At 45.8% G+C, this 19,072-nt stretch overlaps 1 protein-coding gene across 2 annotated transcripts in view; it reads left to right on the top strand.

Annotated features, from left to right (window-relative positions):
• The first annotated feature begins 2,358 nt into the window (after positions 1-2,358).
• NELL1 (neural EGFL like 1) overlaps positions 2,359-19,072 on the top strand; it is an 877,100-nt gene continuing 860,386 nt past the window's right edge. For both annotated transcript variants that reach the window (XM_049649290.1, XM_049649281.1), the window contains exons 1-2: positions 2,359-2,699; positions 11,010-11,138. In XM_049649290.1, coding sequence (XP_049505247.1) covers positions 2,645-2,699; positions 11,010-11,138 — 184 coding nt within the window. In that variant the 5' untranslated portion in view covers positions 2,359-2,644. The remainder of the gene's footprint in view (positions 2,700-11,009; positions 11,139-19,072) is intronic.

Genomic DNA, 19,072 nt, shown 5'->3' with positions numbered 1-19,072 from the left:
CGTGGTCATATTACATTGAAGATACTTTATGGTAGTTGGCTGTATAAGCCTGGGGTTCCAAGGAGAGACTGGGGCTAGGGATACACATTTGAGAATCATCCATGTACTGATAGTATTGAGCACAGGTCCCGTTGCCATATCCCAACAACAAGAACATACACAGCCATGTGGTCCCTTCGTTGCCACTATAGATATCTGCTGGGTGTATTCTGTGAAAGTTACCTTAGCCAGACAGGTCTATACGTTCAAAACCCCCACTCAAGAAATGCACTTTTAGGAGGAGATCGAAATACTTAGTTATCAAGGAAGATTTATGACCTTGTTGAGACGAACTCTTGTTACTGTTAATGGATGTGATGCTGCAAAGCTTTGACAGAACATATGTCTTGCTTTATTTTTTAATGGAACACGCTAAAAGCCCCATCCCACAGGACCAACTAATTACTGAGACTCCAAGATAGAGAGCTCTAAAGGTCTTACCCAGACCACCTTTTCCCTTTGCTGGGGTCACTGTGACTTCCAGGGATCCTGGGATTTCTGAGATCAGTAAAAAGGTCTTTGAAACAACCGTTCAAACCTACCAAAGGCTGTTCCTGTTGAGGTGTAAACAATCCAGAGGTGTCGGGGCCTGGCTCTCACAATACAACATGATTTATGGGTATTCTCATTCACAAAGCCCACCTAAACTTGAGGAATCCTATATTCTATAAGATGTGTGATTTTAATGCTAGTTTTAAATGCAACTTGCTCCAGGTTGAAGGAAAAAGTCCCGACTCTGTAATGAAAATACCAGGTCAAGGCAGACAGATCCCCTGTGGGCTTGAGTTGAATCCCAGAAGAGCTGGAGAATCAGTTTAGCTTTGACATCAGTTTACCTCTTAATCTTTCAGCTCCACTACTAGAGAGCACAATACACTTCTTTGTTGACTTCCCTTCTTCCTCCTCAGCCATCAGGGGTTCGAATTTACCTGTTTGTTCACTTTCTTTTTCATCTGCCCAGGGACCACACTGTAAAGGGCCAATTAGCTGGCATATAGAAATATCCAGAAAAATAGGGCAGAGATCGTAAGAACATGTAGATAGAAGCTTCTCTCTTCTAAGCAGGGCTGCCAATTGGGTGACCTTCAGTGGGGGTCTCCTGGGGTCATACTTATGTAGGGGTTAGAAATATGGAAAGTGAAGGAGGTGCCAGAAGTGAGAAGGGCAGATCTTTATCAGTGAAGAGACTTTTGAAACGTTGGAACTGGTTTCCAGGAAATGAGGGAGGGCTGTGCAAAGAAGTTTCTTTCCTCCCCTGAGCCTGTAAATGTTCAAGGAGTGGGTGGGCTCACGGGAGCTCAGTGTGAGCGAGCCGAGGAGCTTTAAATCCTGCGGGGCGCATTTGGTCTAAATCAGAGGTTCTGTCATCTCTGATTTCACCACTCTGCATCCTAGTTATAAATAACATCCCGGGATAGAGAAGTGCGACAAAACCTGGGTGGGACATCTTTATAGGGAAGGCCCAGGGTCCGGAAGGGGGGTCACATAGTGGGAGGTGGACTTCTTACCCACAACAAAGTCTAACTTTGCTCCCCAGGGAATAGCTTTGGGGTGGGGGGAGGGCCCCAGAGGAACTGCAGGACAGGCTAAAATAGAACTATGAAAGGAGAGTAGGGCTTTTGACAGAACCATCAAGAAAGTCACCAAGAAAAAAAATGGTTAGGAATTTCCCCTATGTGGCAGCATTTGCCCTGTAGAACCGGAAGGTTTGCAAACAGACTCCCCAAGCCCCCACTGTAGCTCACTCCAGCGCGGTGACCCTTCTGCACCCCCTGCCTCAGCGCCCTCCCCTCGCACCCCTAAAGCGTGTACCCAGTGACCGAGGCCACCGGAGAGAGCGGACAAGGCACAGGTGTGGGCGCAGACTCCGCCGCCAGCCCCCTCAGTCCACTCGCCCCTCCCCACCCCCACCCAGTTGCCGAAGCAAATCCCGAGTAATTGTTTTCCGGGGAGGGGCTGGGCGCGCTCCGTGGCGCAGCTGGGGTCAGGGTTCCCGCCGGGAAAAAAATCCACCCGCGAGGGTTAGGCTGCTCTTCGTCTCCGCCGGGATGCACTGTGGCAACTTCGGCAGCCCCCACAGCGGCGGCGAAGCAGAGACGGCGACAGCAGCAAGGCCAGCGCTGCTGGGCGGGAGCGCGTGAAGCCGAGGGGGCGCCTTGCGTCTTCAGCGTCTCCCTTTCTGCCGCGCGTCCCGGGACTCCAGTGCCGGTGCTCCTGGTAGTAGCGGCTTCCGCGCCGGCAGCCCGGGGCCTCGCAGCTCCGCGGGCGAAGCCGGAGAACCCGATCCCCGCGCCGAGCGCAACCTGCCGGAGTGGCGGAGCCCCGCTCTCCCGCCCCAGCTCGGAGGCGGGCGCAGCCGCAGCGGGGGCCGGGGCCCGAGCCCGGTGTTGCCACCGCCCGCGGTGGGGGGCGGGCTGGAGGCGGGGCGGCCGGGGCCGCCTTCCCGGGCGCGATCCCCTAGCGCAGCACCCGGCGCTGCCGAACCACCTCCCCCGCTGCCCGCTAGCAAGTTTGGCGGCTTCGTGCCCGGCGCGCCTCGGGATCGAGGCGCATTTGTTTCCTCCTGGATTCCGCGCGCCCCGTTTGGCGGGGACCCTCGGGAGCTATGCCGAGGGATGTGATTTTAGTTGTGTGGTTCTGCGTGTGCACCGCCAGGACAGGTAAGCACGGCTGGGCGGTCGGAGGCATCCCGGGGAAGGGGGGGAGCCGCGCCGCTGTGCCCAGAGCCGGCACCGGCGTCGGGAGACCTGGAGACGAGCTCCGCGCTGGTCCGGGAAGGGGGCGAGGCGTGGATGGGTCCCTCGGATCTCTCTGCCCTGCAGCAGATAAAAGGGTGAGAAGTGGGACTCACGGGCTGGAAGATGTCCCCATGAGTGCCCCCTTTCTTGGAGACTCGGCCTCGCGGACGCTGGAGTGAGGGGCGCGGCCGAACCGCCGCACCCTCCTGCTGCTAGTAACCGGCTTCCGGGTCGAAACCCACAGCAACTCCGGCCCGCAAACCCTACACCCCCGAACTTGAAAGGTGCGGTGAAAACCTCTCTCCCAGTGCCGGGCTGGGTTGAGAAGGGACAGCCGTGAAGGGACAGCCGTGGGAGTCGCGCCCGCAGAGAGAGCGCTTCCGGCCCTCGGGCGGGCGCGGCCGCGGCCGGGGAGGGCAGGGTGCGGGGTGAGGGCTGCGGGCGAACCCCGGGATTCCGCGGTCTCGCCTCGTTCCCTCCTGACTCTCCCCAGGGGAACTCCAGGAACATTGTCTTCCCCTCCACCCTGCCCTCAAGGGCTGGACGAATAATAATTCGGGTGAATTGGAACCGTGGAGACAATCCAGGGAGATTTTCTCAAGCTCCAAACCAGTTTTTCCTTGCTGTAATTGCGGTTTTGGATTGTGGAGGGAGGACTAGGATAACTGGCATAATTTCCGAAGTCCCACTTGGTTCTGCCTCCAGAGACGCAGTTGTGAGGACTCCAAGCGCATCTCCTTCCATCCGCTCCCACTTGCCCCAGCCCTTATATCTCAAGGGGTTTGGAGACCCGTTCTCAGTCGTCTTCTCCACGGGTCTCATGGTAGAGGTGGGAAGATGGGGGTGGGGTGGGGTGGAGTAGGCACTTTATGGGCAAAAATACGGCTCTCAGATGCGGGGGGTGGGGGCGGGAGCGTGGCGAATTTTTATTCCCGGGCTAGCCAGCGTTGAGTACGCGCTGTCGACTTTGCACCCAGAACCGGCGTGTAGTCACTACTCCCTTTATCTTTTCTTCTTTTGCCGCTCGCATTTCCCTTCTCTAGAGCCATAAGCCTCCTTCCCAGGCCAGGTGGCAAGTTTATTGGAAAAGGGCTGGGGAGGGGAGCTCGGCTTTGGTTGGCCCAAAAGTTCCCTCCGCTTGCACCCCAGGCGCCCCTCTTTGGCAGTTAGCCCGCCTGAGGATACGAAGTTGGGCGTCTAGGAGCTTCCTGCCGACCTTTTCCATTTCCCCAGCGGGGTAGCAGCTTTCCCTTTGCTTAATGGAAGAGGGAGGGATGTGGACTCTCCAGGGACAAAAGGAATCCCCATCCCTTTCGTATCTTCACCTGAGCTTCCCGAGGCTGCAGAGACGCCAAGGCTCAGTCCAGCCGAGAACAGTTGCTTCTTGGGTATGGGTACATCGGGATGAACTAGTCTTTTAAAACCAAGAGCACATTGGAAGAAATGCGCCCCCGGAAGATCAGGACGGGCGAGGCTAGCGCAGAACATGGGCTACCAGTCCTGTGCGCGGCAATCTGGTGCTGGTGGGCATCTTACCGAGGAACAGAGAGAGAGAGAGAGAGAGAGAGAGAGAGAGAGAAACTAGATGGGGGAGGGGCAGCTTATTGGTCATTTCACATCCTCAAGTGCACATCATTATCGTATGCCTAGATCCTTTGTTCTCATTACTCTTGTGAAAAGTTGGCAGAAAGTGCTTCCATCCCAGAATGAGTGACTGTGTCTCTGGGGTGCATTGTTAGTGGATACCTTTAAGAACACAGCCTTTTCCCCTTCCCCACACACCAACCTCTTTTAAGTCTTGTACTAATTCTGTTGTAGGAAGATTCATTCATTCATTCATTCGTTCATTCAAATAGTGGAGCGCCTTGCTGGGTGCCAGGATTCCTTGTGTATGCAAAGAGGAAACAACTTGGCCCTTGACTTCCAGGAACTTCAAGCTTAGCTGAGAATCTAGGTAGAAACTGGAAAACATTTTTATTCTACAGATTGATGGGGGTTAGGAGAGGGAGAAGTATAAGAAGTTTCAATGAAATAAATACAGAGGAGGAATGGTAGGCTTGAATTTTGAGGAGGGGTGGTTGGTGGTCTGGGAAGCCTTTAATCAGGAGGTGACATTTGAGAGTTGTGTCTTGGAAGGCTTTAGGGAGTTTTCCAGGAGGGCAGACTGGGGAAAGCATACCAGGCAGAGGACACAGCCTGTACCCAGGCAGGGAAGGGAAGCATGGTAGGATCTGCCCTACTGGTTGTGGCAGTTGCTTAGGGAGCTTGGGTTTTCTGTGCCACTTGGCACTTAAACCCCAGAGGCCACATAGTTCTTCTGCAAAAATTATCAGAAGAATCAGGATTGGGGGGGGGGTGGAATTATATCTCAAGTGTTTCACTTACAATTTCTTGTGTCTTGAAGGGGCATGATCAGCAGTTTTCTGGGGGCAGCCTCTTTGATTTGCCCAGGAACCATCATCCCTGCAGCAAGCATCCATCCTTTATGGCAGCAGAGCCTGGCTCATGATTAGTTTATCAGGATCTGAACAGTCGCTTGGAAAGTTTATTTGTCAAGTGGGGCAATTGTTGTCTGGGCTGTTAACAGTCCCAGATGAAATAAACATGTGGTTCACTTAGTGAGCTTCTCAGATATCACCGCCTTTTAATGGAAATGAATAGATGATATCAGGCACATTTTAATTAAAGCAGCACTGCCTTGCAGTAGCAGTTACATATGAAAAGATCTAATGATAGGTGTCACAGGAAGCTGCTTAAATAGCTCATTGTTCAGGGCACTTGTTTCGAGAGTTAAATGGAGTCAAGATAGGAGGTGCTGTTTTCCAGTTCTTGTTATTTCTAGGTGAAAATAATTCTGGGATTTTCAGGTACATCGTTGATAATTGATAATGAACATTTAGAAGACTGCAGTAATAAGGGTGATAAGATATTATGTCCGTGGCTTTTCTCCAGTGGCTTAGATGTGTGAATAATACAAAACTCTCTTTTGTAGTTTGTTTTGGTCACCAGGGCCCTGGTGGAGGGGATGGGCAGGGAGCTCCTGGGGCCCCTTTTGCTGCCTTTTGCTGCCACCTGCTGGAAAGGAGAGCTTTTCTTTTTGAAGCACCTCCAGGGCTATTCATTAACTCTGAAATCATAAAACTGTGAACAGAGCCCCCAACCTGCCATAATTATGTGCAGTATTTGCCTGACTTAGAACAGGCATAGAGCATATTCTTCAAAGATATTGCTTTTGGGGTATTAAGCATCTTTGTAGGAGTCCAGGGGTCCAAATCCGATCAACTGGTTGTGAAATCTTGCAGTTAAACGAGGTCTTGGAGCATCTCGACACAGCGTCTATTTCCACTGTGTTGATGAGGAGAAAGCACCTGTCATCATGGACAATGAGCTGGATTAGATTGAAGTGAGCCAGGTCCAGGAGGATTTGCTTGGGAGCTTAGGCCCAGGGTGCTGATGGTGTGCTGAGTGGGTTTGGGGCCTGAGTATTCCCTGGGCAAGGCTAAGGCTAGCCATAGCAGGTGTCCTGGGAGATTAGGGTGGAGGTTCTGAATCATAGAGCCAGGCCTCAAGTGCCTCTGTGATGGTGACACACTGCCTTCCAGGTTTTAAAAAATGTTTCTTCCCTAGAAGCTTTTTATCCTGCTTAATTCCAATTCCCAGCTTCAGACATTTATAGAGCAGTTACGGCCAAAGTAGAAAACTTTAATAGAGTTTCCTTGGAAAGGGCAGGAGCTCCATGCGTGGACAAGAAGCAGAAACATTAAAATAAAAAAAATTATTTTTTATGGAACTGACACTCTCCTACTACAGAAGGTTCAGGAGAGGCCACGTAAATGCTACCTTATTAATAGATTTTCTGATTCCCTCGGCAGTGTGTAAAGCGCTATCATTTGCGCATCCTGCTATGGGCACGAGGCATTTTCATTCTGAAGGAGACCAATTAAAGGGAGAGAAGAAAACTGTATCTGGAAGCCTAATTGATTTCTCTTGTTCTGTTTTTATGGGATGTTCTCATAACAAGAGCAATACCGTTACCTTAAAGCCGGGGAATCCCTTCACTTGTGGGCTCAAGGAGGAGGAATGAGAGTAGACTTAATATTGAGATTTCCCAAAGCACAGCCAGAGTGAGAAGCCCTTCTAGGTCAGTTGGGCATGTGGAGGGATTGGGAGGAAGGGGGCCACCTGTATATTTTGTACAATTCTATAGAGTTGAAGACCAGGGAGCTGTCTTATGAGAGACAGATGTGGCAAAGCCCAGCTGGGCACCAGGTGTGTCCTAGGAGTGTTCCCACAGTTTATGTGGGAAAAAGAACCTTATGAGGGAATCTTAATGAGGCTGGGAGGCAGGTATGATTATCCCCAGTTTACAGACGAGGGAACTGAGTCTTGGAGAAGTGAAGTGATTTTTCCAAGTTTTGGTAGGGGGCAGAGACAGGACTGAAGTTGACTCTTCCTTTAGTGTTGTTTCCGCAATGCTTTCTAGTTTGAGTGTGCCGTATTCTCACTTGGGGACAAGGAGCCAAGGGCACCGATGGGGTGTGCTGCTAGTTCTACAGAATCTATTTGGGTGCCTTGTAGGCTTGTCTAGTTGCAGGGCTCCTAGTCTGGGAGTATTTTAAGAACGACCATTATAGTGGGTCTTTAGTCCCTACTTAGGTCAACTGCTGCCACAATAATATTGCATAACAAACCATCCAGAACTCGGTGGCTTAAAACATTTATTCTGGTTCATGTGTCTGTAGGCTCTTCTGGTCGTCTTGACTCGTTTAGGTCAGATTTGGCTGGTCATGGTGCCAGACTCAAGTGGGGTGTCTCCATGTGTCTCAGTTTCCTTGGACCAGTGGACCAGTAGAGTCATGTTCTTTTCATCATGGTGCAGAATCACAGGAGAACAAGCCCTACCACACAAGCACATTCAAGCCCCTGCTTGTGTAATGCTGCTAACATCCCAAGCATCCCAATGACCCAAATAGGTTGCATGGCCAGGCTCAAAGTCCAAGGACGTAGAGTTTACTTCTACTCTAGTAGAAGGAACTGCAAAGCCACACACCAAAGGGTATGGGTCTGGAAGGGGTAAACATTTGACTCCAATAATTCAGTCACCCACAGTTTTTAAAGAACGTCTCCTTGGCCTGAATACCATCCTGTCCTCTGGTGGTGTCCCCAGATATGCATATTGCTCTGAGGTCATTGTCACCTAAAGCAGTGACACAGCATCCACTCGTCAGTTAATTAATTAGGTTCTAAATTCAGGGTGTACCAGTTGACAGGCCCTGTGTGAGGTACTGGGGCTACAGGGACGTTTCCTTCTTCTTGTCTGGCTAAGGGCACATTCCCCAGATCACTTTCTAAATTCCTAGCCAGAGAAAGGCCAGCTTGGAGGTTCTCTGGAGATAACTCTTGATTTAATTTCGGCCATATAGGTGTACAACACTATAGATCAAACTGAAATATTAGTTCTTTTCCTGCCTTTTCAAGGTGATCACAGAACCGCTGATATCTGAGCTCACTTTGAGAAAAACATCACCAGTCTCACAAGAGGCTCATGGTGCTATGACTTGAGCCAATAGACGCCCATCAGCTCAGTGCTTCTTTGCACAGAGTTGGTATTCTGGGATCAGTTTTTGCGAACTGAGTCTGTGTGAGGGATGAGCAAGTAGGATGGGAACTTAAGTGAGATCATGATGTAAAGTTGGAGCGTATCCTCTTCCTCCTCCTCTTAAACACACACCTCAAGGGGCACTTGGGTGACTCAGTAGGTTGAGCCTCTGAGTTCGGCTCAGGTCATGATCTCGTAGTTCGTGAGTTCGAGACCTGCGTCGGGCTCTGTGCTGACAGCTCAGAGCCTGGAGCCTGCTTCAGATTCTGTGTCTCCCTCTCTCTCTGCCCCTCCCCAACTCACACCCTGTCTCAGTCTCTCAAAAATAAATAAATGTTAAAAAAAAATTCACCCCCCCCCCAAGCCCTCCAATGATTTCCTATTGCAATTAGAATAATATCCATCTCCTTGTTGTGGCTCAAAAGGAAAGGTCTAATCTTTGGCTTCATTTTCTACCACTTTCCCCCTGCCCACTCTGCTCTAACTGTACCAACTTTTCTCTGTTCCCTGAACATTGTTTGCAGTGTGCTGTTCTCCACACCTGGAAAGCTTTCTCCCCAGATCTTGCCATTACCAGCCCCTGTAGGCGTTCACATTTCAGCTCAAAGGAACCTTCCCTGACTGTGCTTTCTAAAGCCCCACCCAAGGTGCTTTGTATTCCATCACTTTGTTTTATTTTCTGCATAGCATTTATTGCCAACTCAGATTATCTATTTTTTTTTTTTTTTTGGTCCTCTTTTCACGCCTTACCCTAGGAAGGCATGCTCCAGGAAGACGGCTCCAGTGCCCAGCCATGCATATTATTAGATAGTAAAAACTCAGTAATACCTGTTGAAAAGGTATTAAATGAACTCGTGAATGCAGAGTGAGTAGAAGAAAGATTTGTCTTTGAGTAAACTGGTCTCATAAGTGGCTGCATTTGGAAGGGGCAAATTTGAACCTTTAGCTTAGAGGACAAGGAGAAACCTGGCAGAAACGGAGAAGGCAGTTTACATTCTGTGCCTTCAGTTTAACCCTTTGTCCGCCTTGGCAATGACAGGCTACAGCCAGACCAGCCTTCTGTTGCTACAGCAGCTCCTGTTTTTCCTCATAGGAAAAGAGTAAGGAGAGGGTAGATTTCCTTCCTCAAATCTGTGGAGGAAGGGGTGAAGGTGAGAGAGCTGATGAGGTTGTAATAGCTCACGATGTCCTGATGAGCCTTCACTCAGCCTCTCTGGGACAAATCGGTGTGAGCTTTCCAAATCCTGCCTCAGCAACTGCATTACCAGCAGACGAAAGTTGACAGCTGTTGCTGATTAAAACATTTCTGACTGTGCGATCAGAATTGCACTACTGAGATGCTAAGTGTAGATAGATGCTGCCTTTATGGCTTAAACACAGTCCGTTACAGTGGTCTCTAGCCTTATGAATCCATGTAATCGGAAGTCACTTTGCAATCACAAGCGTGCCATTGCACAGAAGGCCCCCTGGGTGAGAGAAAGCCTCAGGCATTTGCCTTTCTTAGGTAAGGCTCAGGGCCATGTTTCCCTGCACTAAGGTTCTCCAACATTGTTGTCAGGGTATTTAACTTTCAGGAATCCCCTTGGCGGGAATTCTCTGTTGTTTCTCTTTTTTGGCCACTCCCTCCAACCCCCATCTCCAACAAGGGCAGGATTCCTGTTCTTTTTTTTTTTTTTTCCTTTTTTTTCTTAAAAAAAATTTTTTTTTTTAATGTTTATTTATTTTTGGGACAGAGAGAGACAGAGCATGAACGGGGGAGGGGCAGAGAGAGAGTGAGACACAGAATCAGAAGCAGGCTCCAGGCTCTGAGCCGTCAGCCCAGAGCCCGACGCGGGGCTCGAACTCACGAACCGCGAGATCGTGACCTGAGCTGGTCAGATGCTTAACCGACTGAGCCACCCAGGCGCCCCTGGGATCCCTCTTCTTTGTCCTCTTCTGAATCATGATGAATAGGGAACACTCTCCAGAGTGATGGTGGTGTCAGGGTTTGCTACTGCGTCAGTTTCTGAAGCAGGTAGATCAGGGCTACTATCCAGTATCCTCGGTCCCCAGATCTGAAAAAGCTTGATAGCACAAAGTTCCTTCAAAATTCCTATGACGGCAGAAGCTACTACCCCTGAGTTGAACTCATTTGGTGGTGAAACTTGACCTCAACTGATAGGAGGCTAGGTATGGTCTTTGTTTAGCCAACTAGGGGACAACTTCATAGTTTTTGCTCCAGAAAGACTGTGTTTTGATTGTGGGGTACTGATTCAGACTTTGCTTAGGGTGTTCCATCAAATGTATATAGGCCACAGTATCTGATATGATAATACATTCTGATATGATAATACATTCTGAATCTGAAATGTAGTTGGCCCTGAGGGTTTTGGATAAGAGATCATCAATCCTTAATGCATGGGGAATGAGGGTGGGGGTGGGGAAAAGGAAACTACAATATCACTGGGCCCTTGGAGGAAAGAATTGCCCTCCTTTCCCTCTGGAAGGTAGCATATGCTCGCACTCATCACTGGCTTCCTGGTATACCGTGCCACTCTTGGCCTCTATAATTTCTGTTCCATATTGCTGCCAGCAGTCTATATTTGAAGCCAAGACAGCTCTTTGTGTTCTTGTTTTTTTTTTTTTTTTTTCAGTGGTGGGATTCGGGACGGACCCTGACCTGCAGGTGGATATTATCGCTGAGCTCGACCTCGTGAACACCACCGCTGGAGTCACTCAGGTGTCCGGACTGCACAATGCCAGTAAAGCGTATTTATTTCAAGGTAAAGACACCTCTTCCTTTGCACGGGGGCAGAGCTTGGGGAAGGAGGATCTGTCTGGTGAGTGTTCATATGGTGTGTGTTTGTCGGAAGATCATCTCTGCTATTTCTCTTGTGTTATTGTCATAAGGAATGTTCGGAAATGCCAAAGGTGTTCAGATAGTCGAGGGGGTGTGTTCTGTGGGTGAGAGGAGGGGCACTAGAGGCATGGTTGTGAAATATTTGGTTTGGTGGTGAAATTTTTCCTTGGGTATTTTTTTGGGGGGGATCTAAAGTCGATTGAAGTTGCAAAGCCCTTGAAAGCCATTGGCCAGCCATATTATTTTTTTACATGATATTTCTTTAACTGTTATCTTTATCTTTACCTGTACCTATACTATACCTACACCTATCCTTATTCATAGATCTCTCTCTCTCCCTCTCCCTCATTTAATGGGCACGTGAGCACGGAAGATGTTTTATGGATGAATTAACATTCATCCATAACAGAGGATGTTTTATGGGTGAATTTAGGGGTGCAACTTACTTGGTTCTCAGTAACCCAGGGAGTATAGTATGTTTCTTAAAAGCCCACTGCCTGAGATCAAATTCTAACTTTGCCACTTATTGGCTTTGAGACTTTGGGCAGTCCCTTAGCCTAACTGTGCTGATGTCCTCGTCTAAAATACTGGTACCTACCTCCTGGGGCTCTTACAAGGATTAGAGGAGCCAGTCCATCGGAGTGGTTACGACAGCGTCTAACACATACCGTGGATCCTTAATAAGTACTAGCTGTTAGTCTGGAGCTCCTGCTTTGGACCAGGCAACATGCTAATAATAGGGTTACCAGGTACCAGTAAGAGTAAATAAGAAAGGTGCAGCCCCTGTTCTAAAATGTAATGAGAGAAACAGTCATTACCCAAGGAATCATTGAATGACAATTGCTGTACTTACTGTGAAGGGGATGTATAGCCTGCCAAAGAGTAGTACGGGGAGAAATGGTGGTGGTCAGGTAAAGGTTACCCTGAAAATTGATGTGTCAGCAGAGACTTGAAAAATGAATAGAAAGCCAGGTGTAGGAAGGGGTGGGGGTTCAGAGCATTCTGGTCAGGGAAAAATAGTATGTATGAAGGTCTTAAGGCAGAAACCAATAGAAGGGTGGCTAGTATTGGAAAGAGTGGTCAGTGGCTGGAGAGGCAGGCAGGGGCTGGGTTATGCTGGACCCCGTGGGCAGATCTGATATCCAGGGGTTTAGGTACGCTGATGATTTATGGCCAGTATCCATTCTGATAGGTGGAAGGCCGTGTATACTTGTTAGCTATTGTAATTATTACCCCTGTTTGGAGTGCCGGGTTCGTGGTCTCTTACTTTACTCTCAGTGCTGTGGGGGCCTTTGCGGAGCTTGCTTTAGGGGAGTGACCTGATTAGATGTGATAGGCAGCTTCGGTATTCCTCTGTGAAAATTCCTGGCAGGGTTCTTTTAACTCGGCCTTTTGTGAAGATAGCAAAAGGATCGTTTTAGAATGACTGGACCAGTATTAAGGGATGAGATTTACATATTTACTGCAGAGATAACTTAAGCCTTGTTAATGACATGTAATAAACCTACAGACATTATATGATGATATATAACAAGCCTATGGACATGTTAGTTTCCATTTACTCTTACTAAAGAATTGGTGAAGTCCCTAAAGTGGGTATCGTTAAGAGTATACAAGATGGAATGACTTTTCTTTTTGCATTGTACAAGGTCGGTCTGCTCAATTACTGTTGAGAGGCCATGCTTCATGAAGGCAGAAGTCGTGTCTGTTTAGGTACCCCTACATCTCTAGAACCAAGTACCATGCATGGCGTGTAGTAGGTGACAAATACACATTTTTAATTGAATTAAAATGTCCTCTGTCCAATATGCTCTGTAAAAGCCTTATTGCCTACTTTCACTGTTCATTTACTTAATTATTCCACAAGTACGGTCTTCCTAGGCAAGAAATCTGTTAATATGTGTACTCTTTGCTTTGGCCAACTACCTCTGGGACATCTAGCAGACTCCAGCCATGGGGAGGGGTTTTCACTTCTGGGGGAAGAGTAACTTCATTATGGGAGGTTGACTGAAGAGGACTTTCCGTTAAGAACCCTTGTGGTTATATTGGGCCTACCTGGGTATTCCAGAGTAATCTCTTTACCTCAAGATCCATCATTGAATCACATGCTAAAATCCCTTTTGCCACGTAAGGTAACATGTTTGTGGGTTCTGGCAGTTAGGACACGGACATCTTTGGTGGGCCATTATTTTGCTTATCACACAGTCTGCCCTCTAGCCTCCAAAGGTTAATTTCTGTCCCACATGAAAAATACATTCACCTCATCCCAGTATCTCCCAAAGTCATAACCTATTATGGCATCTGCTCAAAGTCTAGAATCTTATCCAGTCTTGTCAGCTGATGATCTAAATAATCTACATCAGGTATGACTGTGCCTCTGAGTATCATACATTTGGGGACAAAACTCTTCTCCACATGTGGATCCCTGAAAAGTAGGAAACAGGTAATTTGTTTCCCAAATACAGTGGTTGTGTAGGTGTAGGGTGCCCGTTATAGACAGTCCTGTCCAAAGGAAAGAAATAGAAAGGAGAGGGGCCACGAGTCCCAAGAGATTTTGAAATCTAGCAGGGCCAGGGAATAATCCCATGTGGTCCTTGGCTCTGCCTTCTGGGCTCGTGACTCATTCCTTTGAGTTATTCTTCCTTTTTCAGGCAGAGTAGCATGGGTGTGTGGCTGAGTAGTTTTAGCAGCCTGTTTCCTGCCTGTAGTATTTTGGAAGTCTGTCAGCCTTTTCTCGTTTCATCCTGTCCGTTTTCTTCAGTCCAAGTTGGCAGTGTTTCTGCTGGTATAACATTCTCAGGAACATTTAGGGCCTCTGGTGCATCGGACAAGAGGCGCCCCCACAGATCTATCTTAGATACCCCCATCTCTGTTCTTGGCCTATGCCAAGATGACTGAGGGGAGCCATGAGTCACATACCCGATCTCTTCAAAGAGCCGTCCTGTGATTGTATCTTCTGAACTTTTGATCATCAGAGGCATTAGCAGAAAGTTGTTCAGCTATGCCTGTGGCTTTTCTCCCAGAGCAGAATTTCCTGACAGGGAATCTCCTAATTTTATCATCTTTTGCAGTCCAAATAGGCTGAGAATTCTCCTACTCCTTGGGCCCTAGTTTCTTCTGCTTGTCAGCTCATCCCTCCGTCTCCCTTTCCTGTTGTCTTTTACTATAAGCAGCAAGGAGAAACCAGTCTATACCTGCAATACTTTGCTTGGAAATCTCATCTGAATGTCCAGGTTCATCTTTTGGAAGTTTTGCTTTCCGCATTACTACAGGACACAATTCAACTAAGCTTTCTGCTACTATGTAACAAGGATCCTGTGTCTTCCGGTTTCCATTTCCTTTTTCACCCTTACCAGCAGTATTTAAAAAAAAGTTTATTTATTTATTTTGAGAGAAAGAGAGCGCGTGAGCAGGGGAGAGGTGGAGAGAGAGGGAGATAGAGAATCTCAAGGAGGCTTCATGCTGTTAGCACAGAGCCTGACACAGGGCTGGATCCCATGATCCGTGAGATCATGACCTGAGCCAAAATCAAGAGTGGGGCACTTAACTGACGCAGCCACCCAGGAACCCCACCAGCAGTATTTTTAACGTCCGTGTTTCTACTAATGGTCTGTTCACCACGATTTAAGTGTTGCCTAAGATGATACAGGTTTTCTGTACCATGTTCTTTACCTCATTCTGAGTCCTCACCCGTGGGGTCTTTAACACCCATATTTCCGCTAACAGTCTGTTAGCGGTCTAGGCTTTTTCTCTCATGCTTCTCAAAATTCTTTGAGCCTCTGCTCCTTATTCAATGCCAGAGGCACCTCTATGTTTTTAGTTATCTGTTACAGTAGCATCCCACTTTCAGGCGGCACAGTCTGTATTAGTTTCTCATTGTTGCTGTAACAGATGGCCACAGATTTAGTGGCTTAAAGAGATTTATTATCTTATAGTTCTGGAGGTCTATGGGCTTCAGGAGGGCTAAAATCAAGGTGTTGGGAGAGCTGTGTTCCTTCTGGGGTCTTTGATTTATTGTCTTTTCTAGCTTCCAGAGGCTGCCACATTCCTTGCATCATGGCAGTGTCATTGCAAATTCTGCTCTGTTGTCCCATTTCCCTCTTTCTCTCTTTCTGTTGCCATATTGTCTTCTCTGATGTTAACTCTTCTGCCTCTTTTTCCCCCCTTATAGAGACCCTTATAATTATATTGGGCTCACTCAGACAATCCAGGGTAATCTTTTTATCTCAAGATTCATAATGTAATCACACCCACAAAGTCTCTTTTGCTATATAAGGTAACATATTTACAATTTCACAGGATTAGGAGGTGGACGTCTTTGCTGGGGGAGGGGGGCGCCTCATTTTGTCAACCACAGGATGGTTAACACTGTTGGGCAGCCCTGTCTAATAGCAACGCAAGATGAGGCCTATTTGTAATTTTAATTTTTGTGGTAGTCATGTTGAGTAAAAAGAAATGACTAATATTAATTTTAACTCTACATTTTATTTAACCTAGCATACTAAAAATATTATTTCAACCTATGGCCAATACAAAAATTTATTAAGATATTTTGTAAGTTTTTACAAAGTCTCCAAAAATCTGTTTTGTATTTCATACTTATAATATACCTTGATTTAGATGCTAAATTTTCATCTGAAATAATTGGTCTATATTTAGATTTAATAAAATTTAAAATTGAAAAGTAGATTTGCCAAGCTATTCCATACATACTCATGTAAGTGTCAGATATTAAAAATTAAACAGCTTTACTGAAGTACACTTGACATATTCTGTAATAATAAAGTGTACATATTCAAAGTGTACAATTTGGTAGTTTTGACATATGAATATACCCATGGAACCATCACCGCAGTCAAGACAATGAGCATACCTATCACCCCAAAAGCTTCCTCTTTTTCCCTTTTGTAATCCCTCCTTCCTGCACTTCTCTGCCCTCATCCCCAGGCAACTCCTGATATTTCTGTCACTATAGAATAGCTGGCGTTTTTTAGGAATTTACATATATAGAATCATACAATATGATCTTGGGTCTGGATTCTTTCACTGATCATAGTTATTTTGAGATTTAAATGTGGTGTGGCATGTTCAGTGCTTTTTTAATAGGCAGTGTAGTTGGGTCTTTGCTTTATTTTTTCCTTTTTCCTTTGTAACCAGTAAAACAATATCTATATTTTTATCAAGGTATGTAGACTATTCATAGACTGTTCATGTCATTGTTGACAGATTTAAATATATATGTGTGTGTGTAAAAATTTTTTTAACATTTATTTATTTTTGTGAGAGAGAAAGAGAGAGAGAGAGAGGGAGAGAACACAAGTGGGGGAGGGGCAGAGAGAGAGGGAGACACAGAATCCGAAATAGGCTCCAGGCTCTGAGCTGTCAGCACAGAGCCCAAAGTGGGGCTTCATCCCATGAACAGTAAGATCATGACCTGAGTCGAAGTTGGATGCCCAAACGACTGAGCCACCAGACGCCCCAACATGTTTATATTTAAATACATCTTTTTTCTATTTGTTTTCTACTTGTTCCCTCTATTCTTTGTTCCATTTTTTCCATTTTTTGGCTTCCTTTGGATTAACTGAAGTTTTTTGTTTAATGGTACCATTTAATTTCTGTTGTTGGCTTATTAACTATAACTCTTTTTTATTTTAGTTTTGCTTTAGAGTTTATAGTATACAACATTAGGTTATTACAGTCTACCTTCAAGTGAGAGTATGCAACCTTATGTATAAGAACATTTCAATCATTTGCTTTTTTCTTCCTGACCATTGTTTTGTCACACATTTTACTTCCTCATATGACATTATTTTATTATTATTATTTTAAGTTTTTTAATGTTTATTTATTTTTGACAGAGAGAGAGAGAGAGCACGAGTGGGGAAGGGGCAGAGAGAGGGAGACACAGAATCTGAAGCAGGCTCCAGGCTCTGAAATGTCAGCACAGAGCATGATGCGGGGCTTGAACCCACGGACCACAAGATCATGACCTGAGCCAAAGTCGGATGCTCAACTGACTGAGCCACCCAGGAGCCCCATCATTATTATTATTTTTATTTAATCAGTCAATTATCTTTAAAAAAAGATATTTATTTATTTATTTCTTAGAGACAGAGAGAGAGAGTGGGGAAAGGGCAGAGAGAGAATCCCAAGTTTGATGCGGGGCTTGAACTCAGGAACTGTGAGATCACGACCTGAGCTAAGATCAAGAGTTGGATCCTTAACTGACTCAGCCACCCAAGTGCCTGAACAGATTTAGATGATAAGAAAATCAATCACATATTTACCCATGTAGTTACTCTTTCCTGTGTTTTTCTTTTCCATCTGGTATCATTTTCATCCTGTCTGAAGGCTTTCCTTTAACACTTCCTATTGTGCCAGTCTGCTGGTGATGAATTCTTTTGGATTTTGCATGTCTGAAGAAGTGTTTTGTTTTTATTTTTTGAAAAATATTTTTGCTGGGTGTAGAATACTGTGTTGACAGTTTTTTTTCTTTCAGTACTTTAAAGATGTTGATTCACTGTCTTACCACTTGCATTGTTTCCAACAAGAAATATGTATCATTCTATCTTTGTTCCTCTGTAGGTAATTTTCTTTCTCATGATTTTAAGACTTTCTCTTTATCATGGATTTTGAGCAGTTTGACTATGATGTATCTTGGTGTGATGTTCTTCATCTTTTTTTCTGTGTGAGATCTCTTGCACTTCATCAAAAAATTTGGAAAAAATTTGGCCATTATATCTTCAAGTATTTTTTCTGTCCCTGTTTCTCTTCTTTAGGGACTCCAAGTTACATGTATGTTGGGCTGCTTAGTGGTGCCAGTTTACTGATATTCTGTTCATTTCAAAAAATCATAATTCTCTTTTCTCTCTATTATTTTCAATAGTTTCTATTGCTGCACTTTCAAGGTCACTGAGCTTTTATTCTGTAGTTTCTTTTATTATTATAATTTAGTGCTTTTTAAAATCTCATATACTATAGTTTCCTCTCTGTAAGTTCAGTTTTGACTCTTTAAAAAATATTCCATGCCTCTCTTTAACTCTGTGAATAGATGGAACACAGTTACAATAACTGCTTTATATTTCTGTGACAGCTAATTCTAATATTTATATCAGTGCTGGGTTAATTTTGATTGGTTAATTCTTCTTCTCATTACTACTTCCTTACATGGCTGGTAATTTTTGATTGAATGCCAGACATTGTTATTTACCTTGTTGGTGCTGGCTATTTTTGTATTCTTATAAATATTCATGGTATTTTTCTAGGACACAGTTAAGTTACTGGGAAACAATTTGATCTTTTTGGATCCTACATTTAAGGATCCTACATTTTGGATCCTACATTTAGATGGCCAAGAGCAGTGCTAGTGCTAATAGGTAGAGTAGAGCTAATTATTTCCCATCACTGAAGCACGTCCTTTTGTGTACTCTACCCAATTCCCTATAAATCGTGAGATGTTTTGGCTCAAGTGGTGGGAATAGGCATTGTTCTCAGTCCTGTGTGTATGTTGAGCACTGTTACCTTTTGGGCTCTGGTTCTGTGTTTTTTGGTAGTTTTATCACATGTATGCAATCCACTGAGTACTGATCTTAAGAGAGATCCATATTTTTTCTGTCTGCTGTCATCTCCTCTCATGTATATTGTCCTGTGAAATCTAAGTGCCTTGGTCTCCCCAAACTCTCAACTTCCTCACCTCAACTCAGGGAAGTTGCTGGGCTCTGCCTGAGTTCCTCCTCCCTCCGACACAGCGCGGGGACTCTCTTGGAGCAATAAGCTTGGGTAATGGTAGCACTCATCTGTATTGTTTTCCATTTCTCAAGGATCACTGCCCTTCACTGACTGACAACCAATGTCTGG

The sequence above is a fragment of the Panthera uncia genome, chromosome D1 (assembly GCF_023721935.1).
Source record: "Panthera uncia isolate 11264 chromosome D1, Puncia_PCG_1.0, whole genome shotgun sequence".
In the NCBI taxonomy this organism is placed as follows: domain Eukaryota; kingdom Metazoa; phylum Chordata; class Mammalia; order Carnivora; family Felidae; genus Panthera; species Panthera uncia.
The sequence above is the reverse complement of the archived record's forward strand: the minus strand, read 5'-3'. Positions and strand labels throughout refer to the sequence as shown.